The following is an 18805-nucleotide window of genomic DNA, read 5'->3' as shown; positions in this document are numbered from 1 at the left end:
CTTGATGAATATGAGTGTTTTTTTTTTTTTTTTTTTTTAATTTTAACTCAAAGAGAAACAAACTATACAGAGCAATTGTCCTGGTTTCATCTAGTAGCTAGAACGTCGGACCTCTGTTTGCGCTGTCCCGGGTTCGATTTCCTGTGAGGGTGCAACTTATCGGCGTTCACCCAGCGTCGTAAGTCTTCTCCCGGAGCAGCCAATTGGGAAGGCGTGACCTGTTTGCTTCGGGGGCTCTTCGTATTGAAGACATATATGAATGTCTAGGGAATCCATACATTTATGAATTATTCCATATCCACGCATAAATACAGTTTAAATTAATTGTTTTTAGTGTTACTATTTAGTAGCGTAAGAAAGATCGCATGCACCGAACCCGGGCAATATTCGCAAGTGGGCTCCTGTCAATATTCGTGCACTACTGTGGGCATACCGAATTAGAAATCCCATCTTGCTATCCCCCTTCCTCTTTATAGACTCGAAAAAAAAAAAAAAGAACTATAATTGCATCAGCAATAGAGGCCTCCTTCTACCCGAATTTTGAAAACAAATAAAAATCATAACTTAAAAAAAAAAAAAAAAAAAAAAAGACTTGCTAGAAAGGAGTGGTGCCTTTCCATTCGGGCTCACTATTTTCCGTGTAATTTATATCTAATCTAATCTAATATAAATAAAATGAAAAGTTTGTCTATGTGTGTCTGTCTGTGTGCGGCGTTGGGACCAGACGAGTGGACCTAGAGTTACCAAATTTTGGCAACGGGTACCTAGGTCCAAGTCCCAAGTTTTTTTTTTTTTTAATTCGATCCAGTGCGGGAGAGGAGGGGGGAGACGAAAAAATAATCCAATATGACCGATATTAGTGTCAAATCCATAGTTTTCGCGGTCGCTGAGATGAATGGTGATATTCTCACAGGCGTTGACTTCCAAATACAGCCCCTATGCGAAGAATGGATATTTTAGCTAGTAAGTTATTAAAAAATATCCAAATCTAATGCCCTGTTCATTCCGACAACTTTCTAATGTCTTTGGTACTCCTGGATAAGAACATGGAGAATCCCCTGTTCCATGAAAATCCTCCTACAATAAGGAAACCGTGCTAGACATGGAGTTGGAAACGCGAGTTGTGGCTTTGGAAAGAACCGGATTCCCTGAACTCAGCGGTGATGTTAGAAATCGGTTCCGTGGTCCGACACCCAAGAATTCGGGCCCCACATGTTTGGGCTTAGGCCCCTTCTATTCAATATAAGTATACGTATTGCGTTTCCCTTACTCACATGCAGCATCACAGTACTGTCTTGTAATGTTCGGTTGAATAACATTCAGGCAGGATAATAAGGAAACTTACTTACTTAAGGTCTTAACTTACTTTTGTGAGCAAAAAGCATGGAAAATATGGCATGAACATCTTGTGGAGCCGATTTCTTGGGCTTCGGGCCCCGGGCCAGATTTACATCATCACCGGTCAGGGGAAATAGACCCTTTCCAATGCAACCACCCACATCCAAAAACTCAATGCTTCATTGGTGAAAAGAAGGGATCCGGCTCTATACTTTCGAGGCCCGATATCTTGGGACATAAGTCCCCAGCCTTGATTTGTGACATCACCGCTGTGCTCAGGGGACCACGACCTTTCTATTGCCACCTCCCATATCCAAGAACTACATATTTTATTGGTGAATAGAAGAGACCCAAGCTCGAAACTTCGGGGCCCGTTTTCTGATATCACCGCTGAGCTCAGGGTGCCATTATTTATTGTCACACTCGTGTCCAACAACTCCATGTCTAACATGGTTTCCTTACCGAAGGAGAATCAGCTCCATGCTCTTTATATGTTATCGATTGCACTTCACATTATTGAATACATAAAATATGGGCGAGATTGCATTTTCAGACTAGTGCCTCTTTCGCTAGCAGTACGGGCCCTTTAGTTACGCCAGTGGTTACTAAGAACGAGAGTGGAGTTTGAATTAGTTATAACTAATCGAGCAATATCGTAAGTGATTTTGCCGAGAGCAGGGCCCACCCGGAAATTTCCGGGTATCCGGGCGGCCCAGCCCGCCTCTGACGGTGTGTCAATGCACAAGGAAGCTATTTTGAAGAATTTTAGTAATTTGTACTTCAATCTGCAATTTTTTTTTTTTTTTTTTTTTTGATTTATTCTACTTTTAGAACAGACCCGGCACGTATCTTAAGGGCTCAATTTTTCTTCCACGAATAAAGAGAATTTTTCTCTTCACCCCATCTATGAAGTTCGAGAGATGAAACTTAGGGTATAACCTCCTTATTAAAATAATAGAAAACATGATTCAGCGTTTTCCAAACTCATTCTTAAAGTGGATGAATTTCTGGTTCTTTATTATTCAGAAAATTCCCAATATAAAGATTCGATTAAGTTAGAAGCTGAAAATCAGAAAATTAACTCTTTGGTAGAAAATAACAGAACATTTGTTTCAGCGTTTTGAAAAAAATTCTATTTCTGAAGAAGAAATGGTTGGGGATGAAGGAGTACCATATTCAGGTTTTCGGTTTTATATTCATTAATCCCGTTTTTTCCCATGCGAAGAACAGTCACCTCTCTGTTAGTCCATTATAAATATATATTTTTCTTTGATTGAAAGTTTGCAAATTGGATTTGTTGAGATGGACAAACACCCCCGTGTGTGGGGATTTTCTCGGGGTTCTTCCGTTTCCTCTCATTTTCTGCACCATTTCATTCATTTATTACCTTTAGCCTAACCGACATTCCCGTGGAACGTAATCTTAAAGATTTTATGTCATTTCATAGATTTGTTGACTAGATTTTGCATTTACTATGATTTAACTGATTATGGCTTGTATTCAGTCGTGCTTTTTTTTTTCTTTCTTTTTCTTTCTTCAGTGAATCAACTTCTAGCGGATAGTATTTGGAATATTTGGAAACTAAACCCTGATGACTTCTGTACCTGTGATTTGGTATTATTTACTGGTTACTTTTAGAGTTGGGTATGTTTAGTTAGTTGTTGTTTTTCAGTAGGAAATTTTCTCCGTCCAGGTAAACATTGGAGAGTCCAGAGTTAATGTTTCTTCTTTCCTAATATAGTGAGCGTGCTTTTCAACAAATATGCAATACGTTTCTCATCGTTTCCGCGTAGAAAAACTCTTTCACTTTCTACCAATCGTGGTTGTTGCACTTTTTGCAAGCATAGCAAGGCCATACCATATACACATCTATACACACACACACACACTTCACTTTTCCTGTTGCCCTCCTCGCTCGTTTCCAATCTTCTGATCCGCCTCCCCTCCCTCTCTCCGCATCTCCAAAGACATCAAAGCATGCTTAACGTGCTAACGTCGCTTTTGGATACACAAAGGACTCGCCGAAGCGTAATTTGTTATGATTGGCTTAATTGAAGAAAAAGAAGGCTTGGAACCTAGAGGATTCAATACAATCTTGCTGTTAGGATCATCGGGGAGAAAAGGGAGAAATAAGCTTAACGTTCGAAGGTAGGAGAGATGCTTGGTTCTGTTGATTCTCAGTGGAGAAAGAGTTAGTTAGTGGCTTGAATGCTTCAGGCGCGTACGATACCGTTTGAACGACCGACCGTATGCGTATTACTTTTTTGTTTCCTATTATCTATCCTCCTTTTAAATTCTAAAGACGACTCATTCATGGGATGATGGACTTGAATTAGTTAAAAGCTCTTGATTTTTTTTTTATTATTATTATTATTGTTGTGGATGCACAGTATATCGGAAAGCGTAATAATAAACATAGTTAACAGGAATTATAAGAATTGGGTTCTAATTTTGTAATTGTGACCTTTGATTCAAAATGAGAGATCCGATAAAGATTATTTTAAAATGGATATTTGAACGACAATGCATTGAAGTGACAGGAATTTCTTTGAAATTCTTTCTGACATGTTTTCTCATTCCAAAAGTTCTGTTGTTTGAGAACCGTTCTTTGAGATCATATCGAACCCAAAGCACTGAGAGTTTAGTCAGTAATTTAGTCATCTGACTACAGTGGAGTCTTTTTAATTCGAAGTCCAAGGGGACACAAAAAAAAACTTCGAATTATCCAACAACATTCATTTTCACATATATAACAACAAACAAACCAAAGTATTGTGCATCAGAAACACATTGATATGGTATAGACTTTACCTTTTAAAGCAGCTTATTATTTGCGTGATCAAATACCGCAAACTAACAAATGACATTGACTCCACATAATTCAAACTACGTGTACAATGGAAAATGTATTTACGTACAACACTACAACATAAATTAAATAGCCCAAACAATTAAACACCAGTAACAATTTGAATATTCTGTTCTCCTGTTTTAAGAAGTCGTAAACCTCATTTGCTTAAATTTGATTGTTTTTGTACGGTCAATAAATCTTGAATTTCATGTATTGCGTAAAATACGATATTAATAACATTTGGTTGACTTGATCAATAATTCATCTTAAATTTTCAACCAATTCTGAAACAAGATGAGATTGGCACACGTTCTCTATCTTTACTTCTTCCCCAATTCAGCTTCATCTTTATCATTACATAGATTTTCTATTTATCTTTTGTATCACTCTTCCCCATGGCTGCATCTGGATAACTGAAAACACGTTAAAACTGTAGTTCTCTGTTTACATATGTCCAACATTAAAAATTTTGAACTGTATTTACTTCGAATTATCCAAAACATGGGTTCAAAAGTTTGATTTATCCACGATTTTTTACAATTGTTTTCAATACAGTTTTCAAGGGGAATGGACTTCTGTTCGAATTATCCAATACTTCGAATTATCCAAGTGCGAATTAACGAGACTCCACTGTATATCGCAATTTCCCATTTGAAAATCAGGCTGCTGTTAAAATGCGGTAGGTTGAAGACTAATTAATTTTTAATTATATGCTAAAGAACCTCATATATGTAGAAATGTTTCTAGGCTAATAATAACTACTGCAGGGATCGAAACGCGTTGTAAATAGACGGCGCTATATCTAGACTGTGAATTGGGTGAGGTAGGGCTTTTCAACGAAATTCACTTACTTTTGCTGTGGGCTTCGTTATGTATGCAAGTGTGCGCTATCATGCAGTAACAAGACTACTTTTCTGTTAGCGAGAGGCAACTTTCTTTTGTAAACGATCGAGTTGAGCACAGTCAATTTCAGTTCTCTTCAGGATTAAGAAACTCATGAATTTCAACCCATCGTTCCAACCAAATGCACAATCACACTTTCCCATGCAGATCAGGATCTGAGGTTGTTTTCGGTGTGTGTGTCACTGGGTGCTAATTGTTTTCTGCATGGGATTGTGATATAACTCATTTTTCATCCTCGTTAATAATCCGATCCAAAAAAACATAAAAAGTTCCTTTGGTAACGTGTTACACTTTCTTGGTTCTCGTCAAAGCATGCGAAATACATTTCTTGTTTTCCTTTTTCATTGCTTGCAAATGTCAGAATGTAACATGGTCAATGCCAGATGTTCCTTCGATTTCGTACTACATCTATTCCCAATTGTCTTCCGCTATAACTCAGAGCCTTACTGAATCAACGTGGAGAGTGTCGCCGAAACATCAGAACAACGAGTTCCCCTGTTTCAAAATATTTCAATCTCTGACGTTCTTATATTCACAGGTGTAGATGTGCTTCATTAGTGTTGGCTGCTGCCATCTTTGCCGTTTTTCATTTACGAAATTCATAGAGCATACAATGGTGTTGGTGCTCATCGCTTGGTAGATCGCACACATTTTTTAACTGCCCATCACGCCACTGGAATTTGATTATAGTACGTGACACATACACCTTCGTACACGAGAAACTTAAGTACTTGCTCATGTATGTGTGTGTTCGTCTGCTATAGCGTCAGTATTTTATATGGGTGGTTTGGGGATCGACCAGTGTCAACAGAACTTGAGAAACTGATAACAGTGTTACTATCTCAGTACAATTCGTGCTAGATGCTTTGCATTATTAAGTTTTATTTTTCATAGTTTTAGAACTGTATTTTACGCAGGTGTAAACAACATAACAACAAATTAAATTTCTGGATTAACATGAGACATAATTGTTTATATTTTGAAAACTTTTTAACTTCTTTTTGATACAAGAGTTCTATCACCAATGATATATGATACCTTATCAGGTTCAAAAGTGAAGAGTTGTCATGCCGTTTACGTCTGCATATAATACACAGTATTATAAAATCATGAAAAGTAAGACTAAATGGTACAAAATATTTTGCATGGATTGTATTGCGAGAATGGCACAGATACCAGTTTCAAAATTTAGATGTTTCCTTAACGATTGCAATGGAGTACTAAACAGTGAACAGCTTCGTATTCAACTCGTTTGTAGCTTGTTTTTCATGTTTACATGATCTCGTAATAGTTGTGATTTGTATGTTTTATTGCGTTGAAAGCTGAGTTGAACCTATAGGGAAGATGTGTATTTGTTCACATCTCTCATGTACCGATCTTATATTCAGATAACACGGATCTTTCTGAACTGTGTACGGAGTTAATAGGTGAGGTAAAATTTAATGTTCGAATTTATATTTGTTTTGGTTGTTTGCAGTAGAGGAATATCTCGATCATAATTGGCACGATTTCTAACTTGTAGCTTGTTTTGTAGATGAAGTAATGAACACACAAAGTTTCTTAAACATTTGGTTGGTGTTGAAAATGGATTGTGTTGGTTTATTCCTAGGTGGGTAACAAGTGATACATTCTTTGTTGTATACTGCCTACGTACTGTCTGGTTTGTCGTTGGTGAGCAAATCGGAGAGAAATTTCTTCCATCCCTTCGTCCTGAGGTACGATAAATGTAGAGATTCTCTCTGGAACATCTATTCATTATTTAAAAAAATATATAAATAAAATAAAATAAAAACAAACTCTATTATTCCGTACATCTCATAGAAAATGTGTTCGGTTGTACAGTAAATATCTTAATTTCGAAAAAAAAAATGGAAAGCTTGATAAAAAGTTAATTTTTCTCTCTTTTTATTTAATCACTTGCTCCCTCTGCTGTAAAACTGAATGAAGATATTAATCCATTTTTTGTTTTGTTTTAGGCTTTTTTAGCATGCATGCGATCCATATGAGATTCATCAAAATATGCAATACACTATTTATATGCTACATATAATGCTAAGAACCGTTCATCTAATCTTAAGCAAACTAAGATATGATTGTTTTCCTTTTTCGCAAGCTGAATTGAACTTCGTTATTTTAGTTCTACGACTTTAGTTTAGTAGTGTTCAGTTTTGAAGGCGGGATTGTTGCCAAAAAAGTCTTTTCACACTTAAAATATATCGAAATTGATCAAATATAGTGAACTGTCTTATGAAAAATCTTGTATTCGGATTTAACCGAATTTTCGTTCAACCGAAGCACCATCGATTAAACGAAAGACTAGTGTATTATAAATTTAACAATTCTCATGCAATATTTTTCAGTTTGTGTGGGATGTGCCATGCAAGTCGTAATTAATTAGACTATTACTAGGTTAAGGTATGAGAATGTTTTAGTAGTAACTTCACAAATAATATAATTCTGGTTTTTAATTTGTAACTCCACTAATGTTCTTTCTTTCTTTCTTTTTCAGGTGAGTATTTTCGTTTGACTTGAACCTGTCATTAATAGGGAATGTAATAGTCTTTAAATGCGGTAAGTTGAAAAATAAAATACAGTACTTTTATAATGGATTGATTCAGTGGCAAAACTTCAGTTCAGAACACTTTGGAAGAAATGTACTTAGCGCTTGCGTAAACCCCACTTCTTACTTAGAAGGAAACTGTGTGTTTTGCTTTATTAAAAACAAAAACTCAGGAAATTTTACCGTTAATTATGCAATATTAACCCAAGTAAAAATAAGATGATAATAATATATAATGACGAAATAATATAAAACGAAAATTATACCTGTTGTGCTGTATAGTTGCGAAACATGGTCTCTTACTTTGAGGAAAAACGAGGCTGAAAGTAACTGAAAATGAATACTGAGGGACATGAATGGAGAATGGCGAAAACTTCATAACGAGAAATTGCACAGTTTATCTAACTAACATTGTTAGTGTCATTAAATCTAGGAAGCTTTGGGGTCTGTCCTTCCTAGTCGTATAACCAACATGGAAAAAAGTACTGATGTTTTTAAATTTTAACTGAAAACCCAATTGTAAAAAGACCATTAGGAAGACCTAGACGGAGATGGGAAGTCAATATTAAGGTGAATCTCACAGAAATGGGAGGAACGCAATTGGCTAAGACCAGAAGTCAGTAAAGAACTTTCCTGAATGCGAGATTGAGACTTCGCGTTTCATACACGATAGAGTTAACTACTTAGTTTTATATTTACCCAAGTAAACTTCTTCCTGTAAAGTATAAAAAACATATTCATATTTCACTCACCGACTGGAGGGTTTTTAGATTTGGACAACGAAGATGTTCTTACATTAAGCGGGAAGAGAAGCAGAATTTAAAATAATAATAATAATAATAATAATAATGAAACTTCTTGTGAAATAATTAAGATTTCACGTCAGATACCAATGGTAGCAATATTTCGAAAACTTTCATAATAATAATGAGTAGAATAATAAGATTGTCCTGTTAAATATATTCACTGGCATCTCCATTCGTAAGAAATAATTATGGAAAATTGTGTCTGATTTTTAACTCTTTGTGTGTGTTTTTTTTGACATTCCCCAATACCTACACATGTAGCGTACTTTTTACTCGACGTGTAATTCATTCACCAAAAAAATAAATAAAACGATAGTTTCACTTCATCACAGGCTTCTGCAATAGTGTGAAGAAAGTTGCTGATTCTGGCAGTTTTGTTCTTACTGGAAACGAAAGTAATATGCGTAAACATTTCGATTTCATCTGTTTTGATCAATTGGTGACTTAGTTCACCGACTGCTTACTGTAATTCTACAAGCACACCAACACTATCAATTAACTTCAGTATTTTAAGAACTTTCTTATCTTGTGATTAGAAGAAGGCCGTGGGATAAACCACAGAAGACGAACAAATGAGTTTTCTCAGAAGGTAAAGATTTTCAGTGTTTTCTGGCAGCGGAAGTCTTGTTGTGACTGTAATTAAGATACATTTGGACACTTGCCTTTCCAATTTTCTTGTTTCGTCTAAAACCTTGTTTCATGTGTCAAGTAATGTTGGTGCGGTTTAAGACGACGAAGTTTCATGGTGACATGGTTGCTGTTGGAACTGCCACGGTTGCTGATAGATGGATGAATGTGGTTGTTCCTGGATTTTCTCCAGCCTAAAAGGAATCAAGACTCAAAAGCTAAGCTTGGCGAAGGAGACAAATCTTTTTCTTTTCTTATTTCTATATCTTTCCCTACAGAGGCGGAAAGGACTTAAGACAGCGTGTTAAAAGGATTACTGCGCTGCTGTGACAAGACGGCTATGTACCGTCGTCGTACAAGATGGATTGTCGTAACCGCATATTGCCACCATTAGCAGAAGATGGAAGTTTGCGGTGTTCACGAGAAGAAGTGAATACTTTTCGTGTGCGAAAAAGACTGCGAACAAGAAGTCGTCGTTGGTCTGCTGATTTTCTAAGGATTTTTTTTTTTTTTTTTTTTTTTTTTTTTTAAATTTGTAGATCTAAGTAGTTGTCTCTTTCATTATGCTCTGTGGGCTGTGCGAACGATTAATCTCGTTCATGTGGATTTGCTTTCTCCTGATCCCTCGTCTACTTGCTGCAAACATTTAACTTATTATCCTTAGATGTTTGTTCTTGTTTGTGTGTTTGCAGTTCAGAGATAGGTCAAGTTGTCTGAGAGGAGGAGAAATTAACTGATGTTGCTTGTTTTCTTCTCTCTTCTTTGGAAAGAATTATAAACGTATTATGACATTTCTTTGTGTTTCAAAAATGAGAGTGTAACTTTGTCCTTAATAGTCTTGGATTTATGTACGGAACGCTGTGTAAACATTAACGACGTCTAATTAATCGTTTAGATCATTTCACCATCAACCTTTTTGTTTTTCTTTATGGGGATTTAATATTGAATAAATAAATATATGTATTATTAAATTTATTTATTTATTTATATAACGAAAATTTTGTTTTGTAACCACCACTAGTATTGATTATTTGTGCATCAGACATACTCTGAAATATTTCAGTTATTTTCTGGTTACCATTTGCTGCATAATTTTTCAAATGCAGTTGGTAAGACAAATATAGGTGTGTAAGTTATTTCGAGAAATTAATGTAGTTTTCTCTCTCTTTCTCTGTCTCGCTGTCCGTTTCAAATAAGAAATCATCATAAACAAGGTCTCACTGTTCTGAGGTCTTGTGATGACTTTTAATTGAAAACGCATTTCTCATCTGTGTTTTATGGCTACTTTCTCAACAGTGATTGAATTCATATCTTGACAATGTGGAAATGGTTTCACTTGGGTGGTCGTTTATAGTCAGGCACTTCCTCGTATTCTTTTAATTCTTTTTTTCTTTCTTCTCGTCACTTCCCCCAACCCTAGCCCTGTTTACTCGTTAAAAAAAGAAGAAAAAAAAAACTGTGTTCGAAAAAAATAGATAAGAAGCCATGAACATTGACCATCTTCCCTGTTTTGGAAGTCCTTTGTTCCTTCACAGTCTTCGTCATCTTTCTGTTGCCAATATAATGCAGATACTTGACATCACAAGAATAGTACTATTGGCTGGTATTTTTTTGTGAAACGTATAGTTAAAGCATCTCATTGTTTGTGCATACCATAACGACAATATCGATTTAACTGTAATAGGCTAGGTTAGTTAAAAGAATAAGTTCATTTTTGTTTCTCTTGGAGACTAGAGTGAGTTTATTATTATTATTATTAGTTTTCCATTACATTGTGAAACTTTGCGGTCTTCAAATGTTTAAAAGACCGTTTCGAGTTTTGTAAATTTCTTTTGATCAAGTCCGCTAAACTTCACTCGAAGCAAAAGGTATCCCAGAAATTGGTTAAATCCGGTTTACTATTACCACAAAGTAGTTGTTTCTTTTCCAATAATCACCTCGTTTTTAATTCAACAAAATCATATGAACTTAAATGAAGTATTGGATAACCAACGCGGGTAACTGTACTTTTAAGTACAGGATCGTGTTCATAAATCTGTTCCGTTCAGCGTTGAAGTTTATCTTTTAAACTTAAAGATGTCAGCGAGATTTTCGAATTGTAAATTTGTCAGCATCGTGTATGGAGTGCGCTTCTTGCAGTTGAAAATGGATAAGAAAATATACATCATAGGTTTGTTCCATGATTCTTGCGCGTTTCGTTTAATTTTTATGGATGACAATAGTCTGTGTAACGCGCTACCGTAGTAATGAAGTATGCCGTCATTATTATTTAAGGTTTTATTAGTAATGTTGGTTAAACATTCCCTTCGTTATTTGAACCTTTGTGTGTTTTCGTAATTCTGTATTCTTCCCTGGGTATTTCAAATTTCTTTTGCCATTCCGTTCTCTTGATTTATGAACGTTTGTTTTACTATAATGAGTCTTTAGTTGAGGCTGGTGAGGTGAGGAGGGAGACTGGATGTGTTTCCAAATCAATTATAGTCAAATTGGAATAGTTCGTCTTTGCACAGATTCCCTAGAAAAGGGTACTTCAATAAACCGATAGATGAAGCTACTTGCCACATGTTCTTTCTAGAAGTTGTCTGTAGTTACTGGCATTAAACTCAGAACATAGCTATGATTTTAATCTAGAATTTAGAATGATTCTTACTACAGGAGTAGAATGACGGAAGGAATTAACACGTTTTGTGATTTAAGAGAATGTCATCTCTTTTTAATATATATAATACGTATAGCGAAAAAATCTATAATATAATAACATTAGAAATATTGTCACCATCTAGTACACAGAAAGAACTAGTTGAGAATGCTCGAAAAGGATTGCCAGAACGGACTTAAAAAGATTTTTTTTCTCGAAATTTATGAGATTTATATGAATAACTAATGACCCAATAATTATTGAATTAGTAACTGATAACGCAATAAAATTATTGAAGCAGTAACTGGTATTGGTATTGATAACACCATCTCCTCTCTATGACTTCGGTTCTCGATATATGGCTTCTTTTAAATCTCCCGAAATCAGAACTTTTTTGGCCAATATCTCGCGAATGGTAAGAGTAACGAGAGAAATTCCATCTCTTCTTTCAGAGTTTTTGATGCCCTATCGAATGGAGGATTCAAAATTGAAAAAAATCGCAAATAACAGAGACAGACACACACATACATACAGACATAAAGAATTCAGTAACGAACTTTTTGAGTCCATTGAAAATGGTAACTTAGTTCTGGGCTATTCTATATGAGCTGAAGAGAGTGTTGTTAGAATATGAGAAATTTTTATTAATTTTTGTAAATCATTATTTCATATTGTATTATCACAAAAAAGTCATACTTGTTGTTTTTAGTTTACAACCAACGTTTTTCTCCTGCCTTTTGAATAATTATTAGAGATGCTTGATAGTGAATCCACACTTCAAAGTGATGAATTTTCTCATATTTGACACCTAAAGGTGTAATCTAGTAGTCTTTATGTGATTCAATGACTGGCTCCCTGCATGATAGTCCAGTATCTAACCGCATGACCATGTTCTGTACTAGCAGACGAATCGATCATAGGCATTTTAACCCTAGTCTTTTGTTTTCTGGTTACTTTCGCTAAAGCTAGTTTTGTTCTGGCCACATTATTCGTTACGTCTGTATGATTTTTGTGAACAGGATTGAGCAGATTCTCTTGAACTACTTACGTCGATGTCAAATTGCTCTTTTTCATGTATTTTGTTATTGTTAGTCTTCCTGCATTATCCAGCATCTATCCTCGGTCTATCAAGCTTTGAAATGCTGTTTCATGCAAGACAAGTATATTCTTTCTACCAATATGACACCTTCGTGCATACCCAAACAGAAATATTCTGTTTCGTACATATAAATGAATTCTAAATTAAACAAAGTTTAGGCATTACATCGATTTCTAATTACTTTTGTACTAACAATAATCAAATAACAAATAGATGGCCGGTGTGTGTGAAAATTATCCATTGGAATGAAAGATTTGCTTCGTTCAGTGAATCAACATGCTGCATGTTCCATCGACAAAAAAAATTGACGGCCTAAAAAGCAGAAATTCCGAGATAAAACAAAAGTTAACCGTGGAGTTCTGTAGGGAACGGGGCGGTACTGTATCTTGTTTATAGTTTCATTTGTGGTCAATTGGCCTGAACACGTAGTAACTTTATAATGTGTTTTAAGTTACCTTCAAAACAAAATAATTATCGGATTTTACGATAAATCAAATCTTTATTGTGTTGTAAATTTATGAACATTAGGAGCTACAACTTTGTAAAAAGTACAACTTCGATGAGGTCTACGAAGTTGGCGTTTCAGATTTTCAAGACTCGTTTGACAGTTGGAAAACACTCCTTGTACGTAAGGACAGAAAAAAAATCCGAAAGATGGAAAAACATAATTAAAAACTTCAAAAATTCTATGTTCATTTTCAATGTTTCGTTTGCATATGAAGCATTCCGTATAGCAAAGGCGAAGTCAACAGAAGTTACGTTAATTTAATTTGAAATTTTCAAGTAGTAATACGAAACTGCTCTGTGACAGTCATTCTACCTTCCTTTCGTTTAAAAATAAATGGATGGTTATTTTGATGGAGTATATTTTCTGGAAACAAAGCCTTTCGTTGAGTTCACCTTTAGCACCCGGGACGCCTCACATCTATTTACTGGATATGAAAGGAAGTAGCACTGCTGAGAAAGGATTTTTAGTCTTAAAATATTTGAAGCTTTTTTCCTCAGAGAAGGCGAACACAGAAACTCAAATTAATTCACAAATAGAAAAAAAGAAATATTAGTTGGATATCGACTTTATATACGAATAACCAAACTTCTCATGGTAGTCGCCGAATGCACCCTCCTTTTCCCTGCTGGAAATTTCTCTTTTCTCTCATTCTGCTTACCTCTCAATTCCATGCTGTACCCTGCGGCGTTCTTGGTGGTTGGTTGGTTGCCATGGCAATAGCACGGCTCGTGGTAACCTCCTGAAAATATTCATCGACACTTCTATACGCGATAACCTAAACTACTATATATAATATGTGTTTTTGTAGCCTGTAAGCGTATTAGTTGTTGATAGCATATACAGCGAGTTAATCACATTAACGTAAGGAAAGAAGGTAAACTCCCCAAGTATATTGTATACTTCGTTACAATGTCTGTGGTCAATCCGAGGGCCATTGAAATGTTTGATAAATATGGACAAATATGCTAAACAATAGGTGCTGTTAGTATCATACAAGCTAATAGTATTTTTACGAGATTCTAACGTACCATTCTTAATAGTTTGAGATGAATAGAAGAATTGATACAGAAGGTAAGGGAACCACATACAGTTATTCGATAACTTGCACTTATGACTGGGTGTCAAGGTTAGGTGAAGTCGTTATTATTTACCAACAACCTATGGTAATACGAGAACTAATAAACAGTAATAACGTATTAATAATAACAGATAGGCCTATAAACAGTAATAACGTATTAATAATAACAGGTGTACGATCTGCTATCACTAATATAGAAAAGCTACTGTGTCAACACACTTGGAATAGAAACGTTTTGTACTGTGACTTGGAATACCAAATAATCTACTTCAATGTCCTACTTTCGAAGAACTAGCTCTATAGAGGAGCCATGACAAGAAAGTCCCTGAAGTTCCTTACCACGTACAAAGGAAAGATGCAGCCCCTACTTTAGTGCTAGTGTTACCAGCCTCGGACACTCTTACACCGTTCAGAAAACTGCCATTATAGATGTGCCGAAAAGGCCTTGGGACGTGAGTAGTGGTGACAATTGCTGCTAGTACAGAATGTTCGAATTTCAAGTAAGGAAAGGCGTTTATTTGAGCATAAATCTACTTGTTGTCTTCGTTTCTTTCGAGATCCTTTTGAGTACCGAAGCAAAATGAAATTTGCTTCTCTAAGTACGATATAGTCTATATACTTCCACCGGGAAATCGAACTCAGATCGTTTGCACAGTATGGGTGAACACTTATAATGTCGCTTTAGGGACTCAAATATAGAGGTCCGTTGATGTGAGAAGGTAAACTAGGTATGGTAGCTTCAAGTATCGAACTGTGCGTCTACGTTTTAGACTTCCAAACTATGCAAAGGGCTTACAGAACAAGTGTCAAAGGACTTATAGAACGGTTTAGTCCGTTCGTTCATCTTTCGATAAGTATGAGAGCAAAAACGGTCAGATATATCGAAATGTAGTTTTATTCAATCGTTTGGGCGACCTAAGCATAGGTTCCATCTCCTTCGTTAACTCTCTATTCAAACCGGAAATGATTCAAATTAGTCATTTCCGGTTTCACCGTTTATCGCTATCGAACGTGAACGGTAACAGATAGTGAACAGCGGTTTTTTTTACGAACGATTCAGCGCCTCAAAGCCGATTCAGCGATGACTGACTATCCTGAACATTGTACCAAGCCGGAATAGTGGTGTAGGGTAACCGAAGAATCTTGCAAATCGTGATACAAACGTGCCATTTAGTGACGTGGTAGACCAATACCTAAGGATAAAATTTAGATGTAGACCCCAAACATCAAACCCTTTATTTGGCCCTGTGACGTCATCATACAACATGGCCGCCCGGACATTACAGAAACACCGTTTCTCACAATAAAGGCTCATAAAACGGTGATTACAAACGATTCACATCAAATTTTGAATTCGTGTTAGTCATATTTGCTAATAAAAGGTACATTTTTTGCCACTGAATCCTGTAATTAGTATTATACAGGATGAAACAAAAGTCCGTTGAAATCGGGCAATTCCCTTATTATTGCAGAAATAAAGAAATGTAAAGAAAGCAAAATTGTTGGAAATATGTCATCTTAAATTTAATATGTTGCAACGTTTAAAACTGGGCAGACTTTGTGCTGTACAGTCACCCACATAAGTACCTGGACCTCAAGTAATGGAAGTATAATAGCCAAAACTCCAGGTACATATCTGGGCGACCGTAGAATGTTATGAACCCCAATGTTAAATGTAAATGTAATTGAGATTGCCTATTGCAACCAACATTTTCAGAATTGGCGTTGCAGAATTGATTTGCGGTGCTTGCTTACAGAATTCAGAAGATGATGGTATATGTTTGGCTAGGGCTGAATCCATCATGCGGAAGCACATGTTTAAAGCTTTCCCACAATTCAATGGGCATTTTACCACAGCTTGCCAGGAGCAATCAGTTCCACAATCACTAGTAACACTTGTACGGATGAATCTTGAAGGTCCTAATATTGCAAATGAAGAAACTGTTGATGTAAGCCGTGCTTCACTGTCAGTGTCTCAGTTACTGACACGCAGTGAAACGAGAAAGAAAGCAAGGACAGGGAAATGTACGCCATCCACTATCAAGCGAGACTCCGCTGCCCCTGTACATTGGATTAATGATCCATTCAAAAGCGCGAAACAGAGGGATCATAGATAGACTGAATAAAGTAGGTGTGAGTGTATCATATGATCGAGTTCGGGAGGTATCGGCCACCATGACCAATGCACTGTGTGAACAATTTGAAACTAAGAATAGAGTACATCAAGATAACCTTCAAACAGGCGTTTTTACTTGTGCTGCCATAGATAATATCGATCACAACCCGTCGTCAGCAACCTCTATGCAAGCATTTCACGCGACAGGGATATCTAGAATTCAGCCGTCTTATCCTCGCAGCGATACTGGGGTTATAATCAACAAGTGGTCCGGCAAATGCAAAGGTGACTTGCATGCATGGTTCACAAATGTTCCTCAGATGTCAATGCTTAAATCATGTGTGCCTCTTTCTACCGTCAATAGTGTTGAATTACCGCTACAGGAAGATATTTTATCAAATATGTGGTTGAAAGCAATCGAGATTATTAACACAGAGAAGGCGCAGTATTTCTGAAGAATATATTACCTGGGCAGCTTTCTATTCTCAGCAACTTCGTGATAAGATTCAACCTACAAGTAGGTGTGTTCTACTAACCTTGTTGCCAGACTCCATAAACTCGTCTGCCATGATTCGTCATTACATTGACATAATCATTTAGACTGTGTCATCACTTAATCCTTCCCAAGTCCCCGTGGTTACCTGTGATCAACCCGTTTTTGCTGTAGCAAAGCAAGTTCAGTGGTCCCAGCCTCTTCAGTATGGGGAAGACAAGATGGTAGCTACGATGGGTCCACTTCATATTGAAATGACAACCTTAGAAATGTTGGGTAACTGGTTGACTGAGAGTGGGTGGACTAATCTTCTAGTGGAAGCAGGCGTAACCACTGCTGGAAAAGCAGATAATTGCTTACATGGATTCCACGTGAAGCGAGCGAGATATGCTCACGAAGTGACATCTGCAGCCCTGTACTAAATGCTGAAGAAAGCATACTCAAAGTGCATCGCCTGAATGTCTCCAAAGAATTGAACAGTGGGTTAAAATTAGACAGAATGAATGGTGTAAGTATTTGAACTTAAAATGCTTCTCTTTAGGCTCTTGCGCAGCTTGCGTTCTGCAGATTTTGAACTCTACATCAGTTCCCTATCAGAGTTGTGTCCCTGGATGTTCGCCTTGGACCACACGCACTACGCACGTTAGATGCCAATATTTAAGTCATTACAGGAGCTCAGTTGCAGACATCCTACCATTTATGAAGAGTTTGTGCGAGGAGGTTTCGTTAGTACTAAGACAAGTCGTCCTCATTCTTGTATGGGCCATGATCAAATGCATGAACAATGCAACAAAGTCGTCAAGTCTGAAGGCGTAGCAGTTGGAATAATTGACAATTCTTCAGCACTCTTGAAGTGGATGGTGTCTGGTCCAGTTATTGCCAATCTCATTTCCAATTTTGAAGAAGAATATATATTGTTACTTGATGAAGGTGATTGTCAGACTCATCACGAAGACACTCTGCCTGCCAATAAACGATTTGTAAAAGACGTCTCAAGACTGGTGTGTACATTTTCAGAAGACGACAGAAATCCTCTCACGCAAGACGGCACTGACCTTGTAAGCATAGTGTCTGACGTAATTATGAGCGAAGATGCAATTGCATCAGTGTACAATGCTGAAAAACTCGGCAGAGACCAGTAGACAGCTTCAAAAAAGAACGATTAATGTAGTGAAGTAAATCAATTTTTGAACCAATTCATCGAAATAATCTAACCCTCCAACGCAAACAAATCACAAAAACCACTGCCGCACACCGCAAGGTTAGTATCATGAAAAATGATTGTTCTCTTTTCAGCGGAATGTTTATTGCTTGCCAGAGCCGACAGGGCGATCTTTCTGACTTCTTCGCTCATGAAAATTTGGAGTATCCTCCATCTCTTTCTGACGATGGTTTCATTCGCAAGGGAACTAAGTCAGATGTTGTTACGTGGCTGGAAAAGTTCGGAGATTCCCAGCATAATGCTCCCCCAGGCCACATGTGTGATACTTGATGGTTTTGCTGTCATACACATGTTGAAACCATCTCCTACAGAAACCTTCCGAGATTACTTTGATACGAAAGTGAAACCATATATATTATCAATCCTCACGGACAAAACTAGAGTGGACTTTGTTTTTAACCGCTATCTACCAGGCAGCCTGAAAACGGAAGAACGTCGAAAACGAGGAATTTCGCCACGAGTACGAGTTGGGGACTCTACGCGGATTCCTAAAAATTGGACCATGTTTCTGCATAATGAAGACACAAACAACGATTATTCCAACTCATTGCACACTTCTTGTCAAA

General features: G+C 36.7%; 1 protein-coding gene across 3 annotated transcripts in view; it reads left to right on the top strand.

The window, feature by feature from the left end:
• The window catches only part of LOC145693661 (protein pangolin, isoforms A/H/I/S-like), a 524995-nt gene that overhangs the window by 432528 nt on the left and 73662 nt on the right, over window positions 1-18805 (top strand). The window contains exon 4 of one of the 3 annotated variants that reach the window (XM_081769937.1): window positions 7602-7634. The exons of the other annotated variants lie outside the window; for them this stretch is intronic. Coding sequence (XP_081626063.1) covers window positions 7602-7619 — 18 coding nt within the window. The 3' untranslated portion in view covers window positions 7620-7634. Of the gene's footprint in view, window positions 1-7601; window positions 7635-18805 lie in introns of those variants that run through there. 3 annotated transcript variants of the gene reach the window in all.

The sequence above is a fragment of the Thermobia domestica genome, chromosome 1, assembly GCF_964235325.1.
Source record: "Thermobia domestica chromosome 1, izTheDome1.hap1.1, whole genome shotgun sequence".
Taxonomy (NCBI): Eukaryota; Metazoa; Arthropoda; class Insecta; order Zygentoma; family Lepismatidae; genus Thermobia; species Thermobia domestica.
The sequence above is the reverse complement of the archived record's forward strand: the minus strand, read 5'-3'. Positions and strand labels throughout refer to the sequence as shown.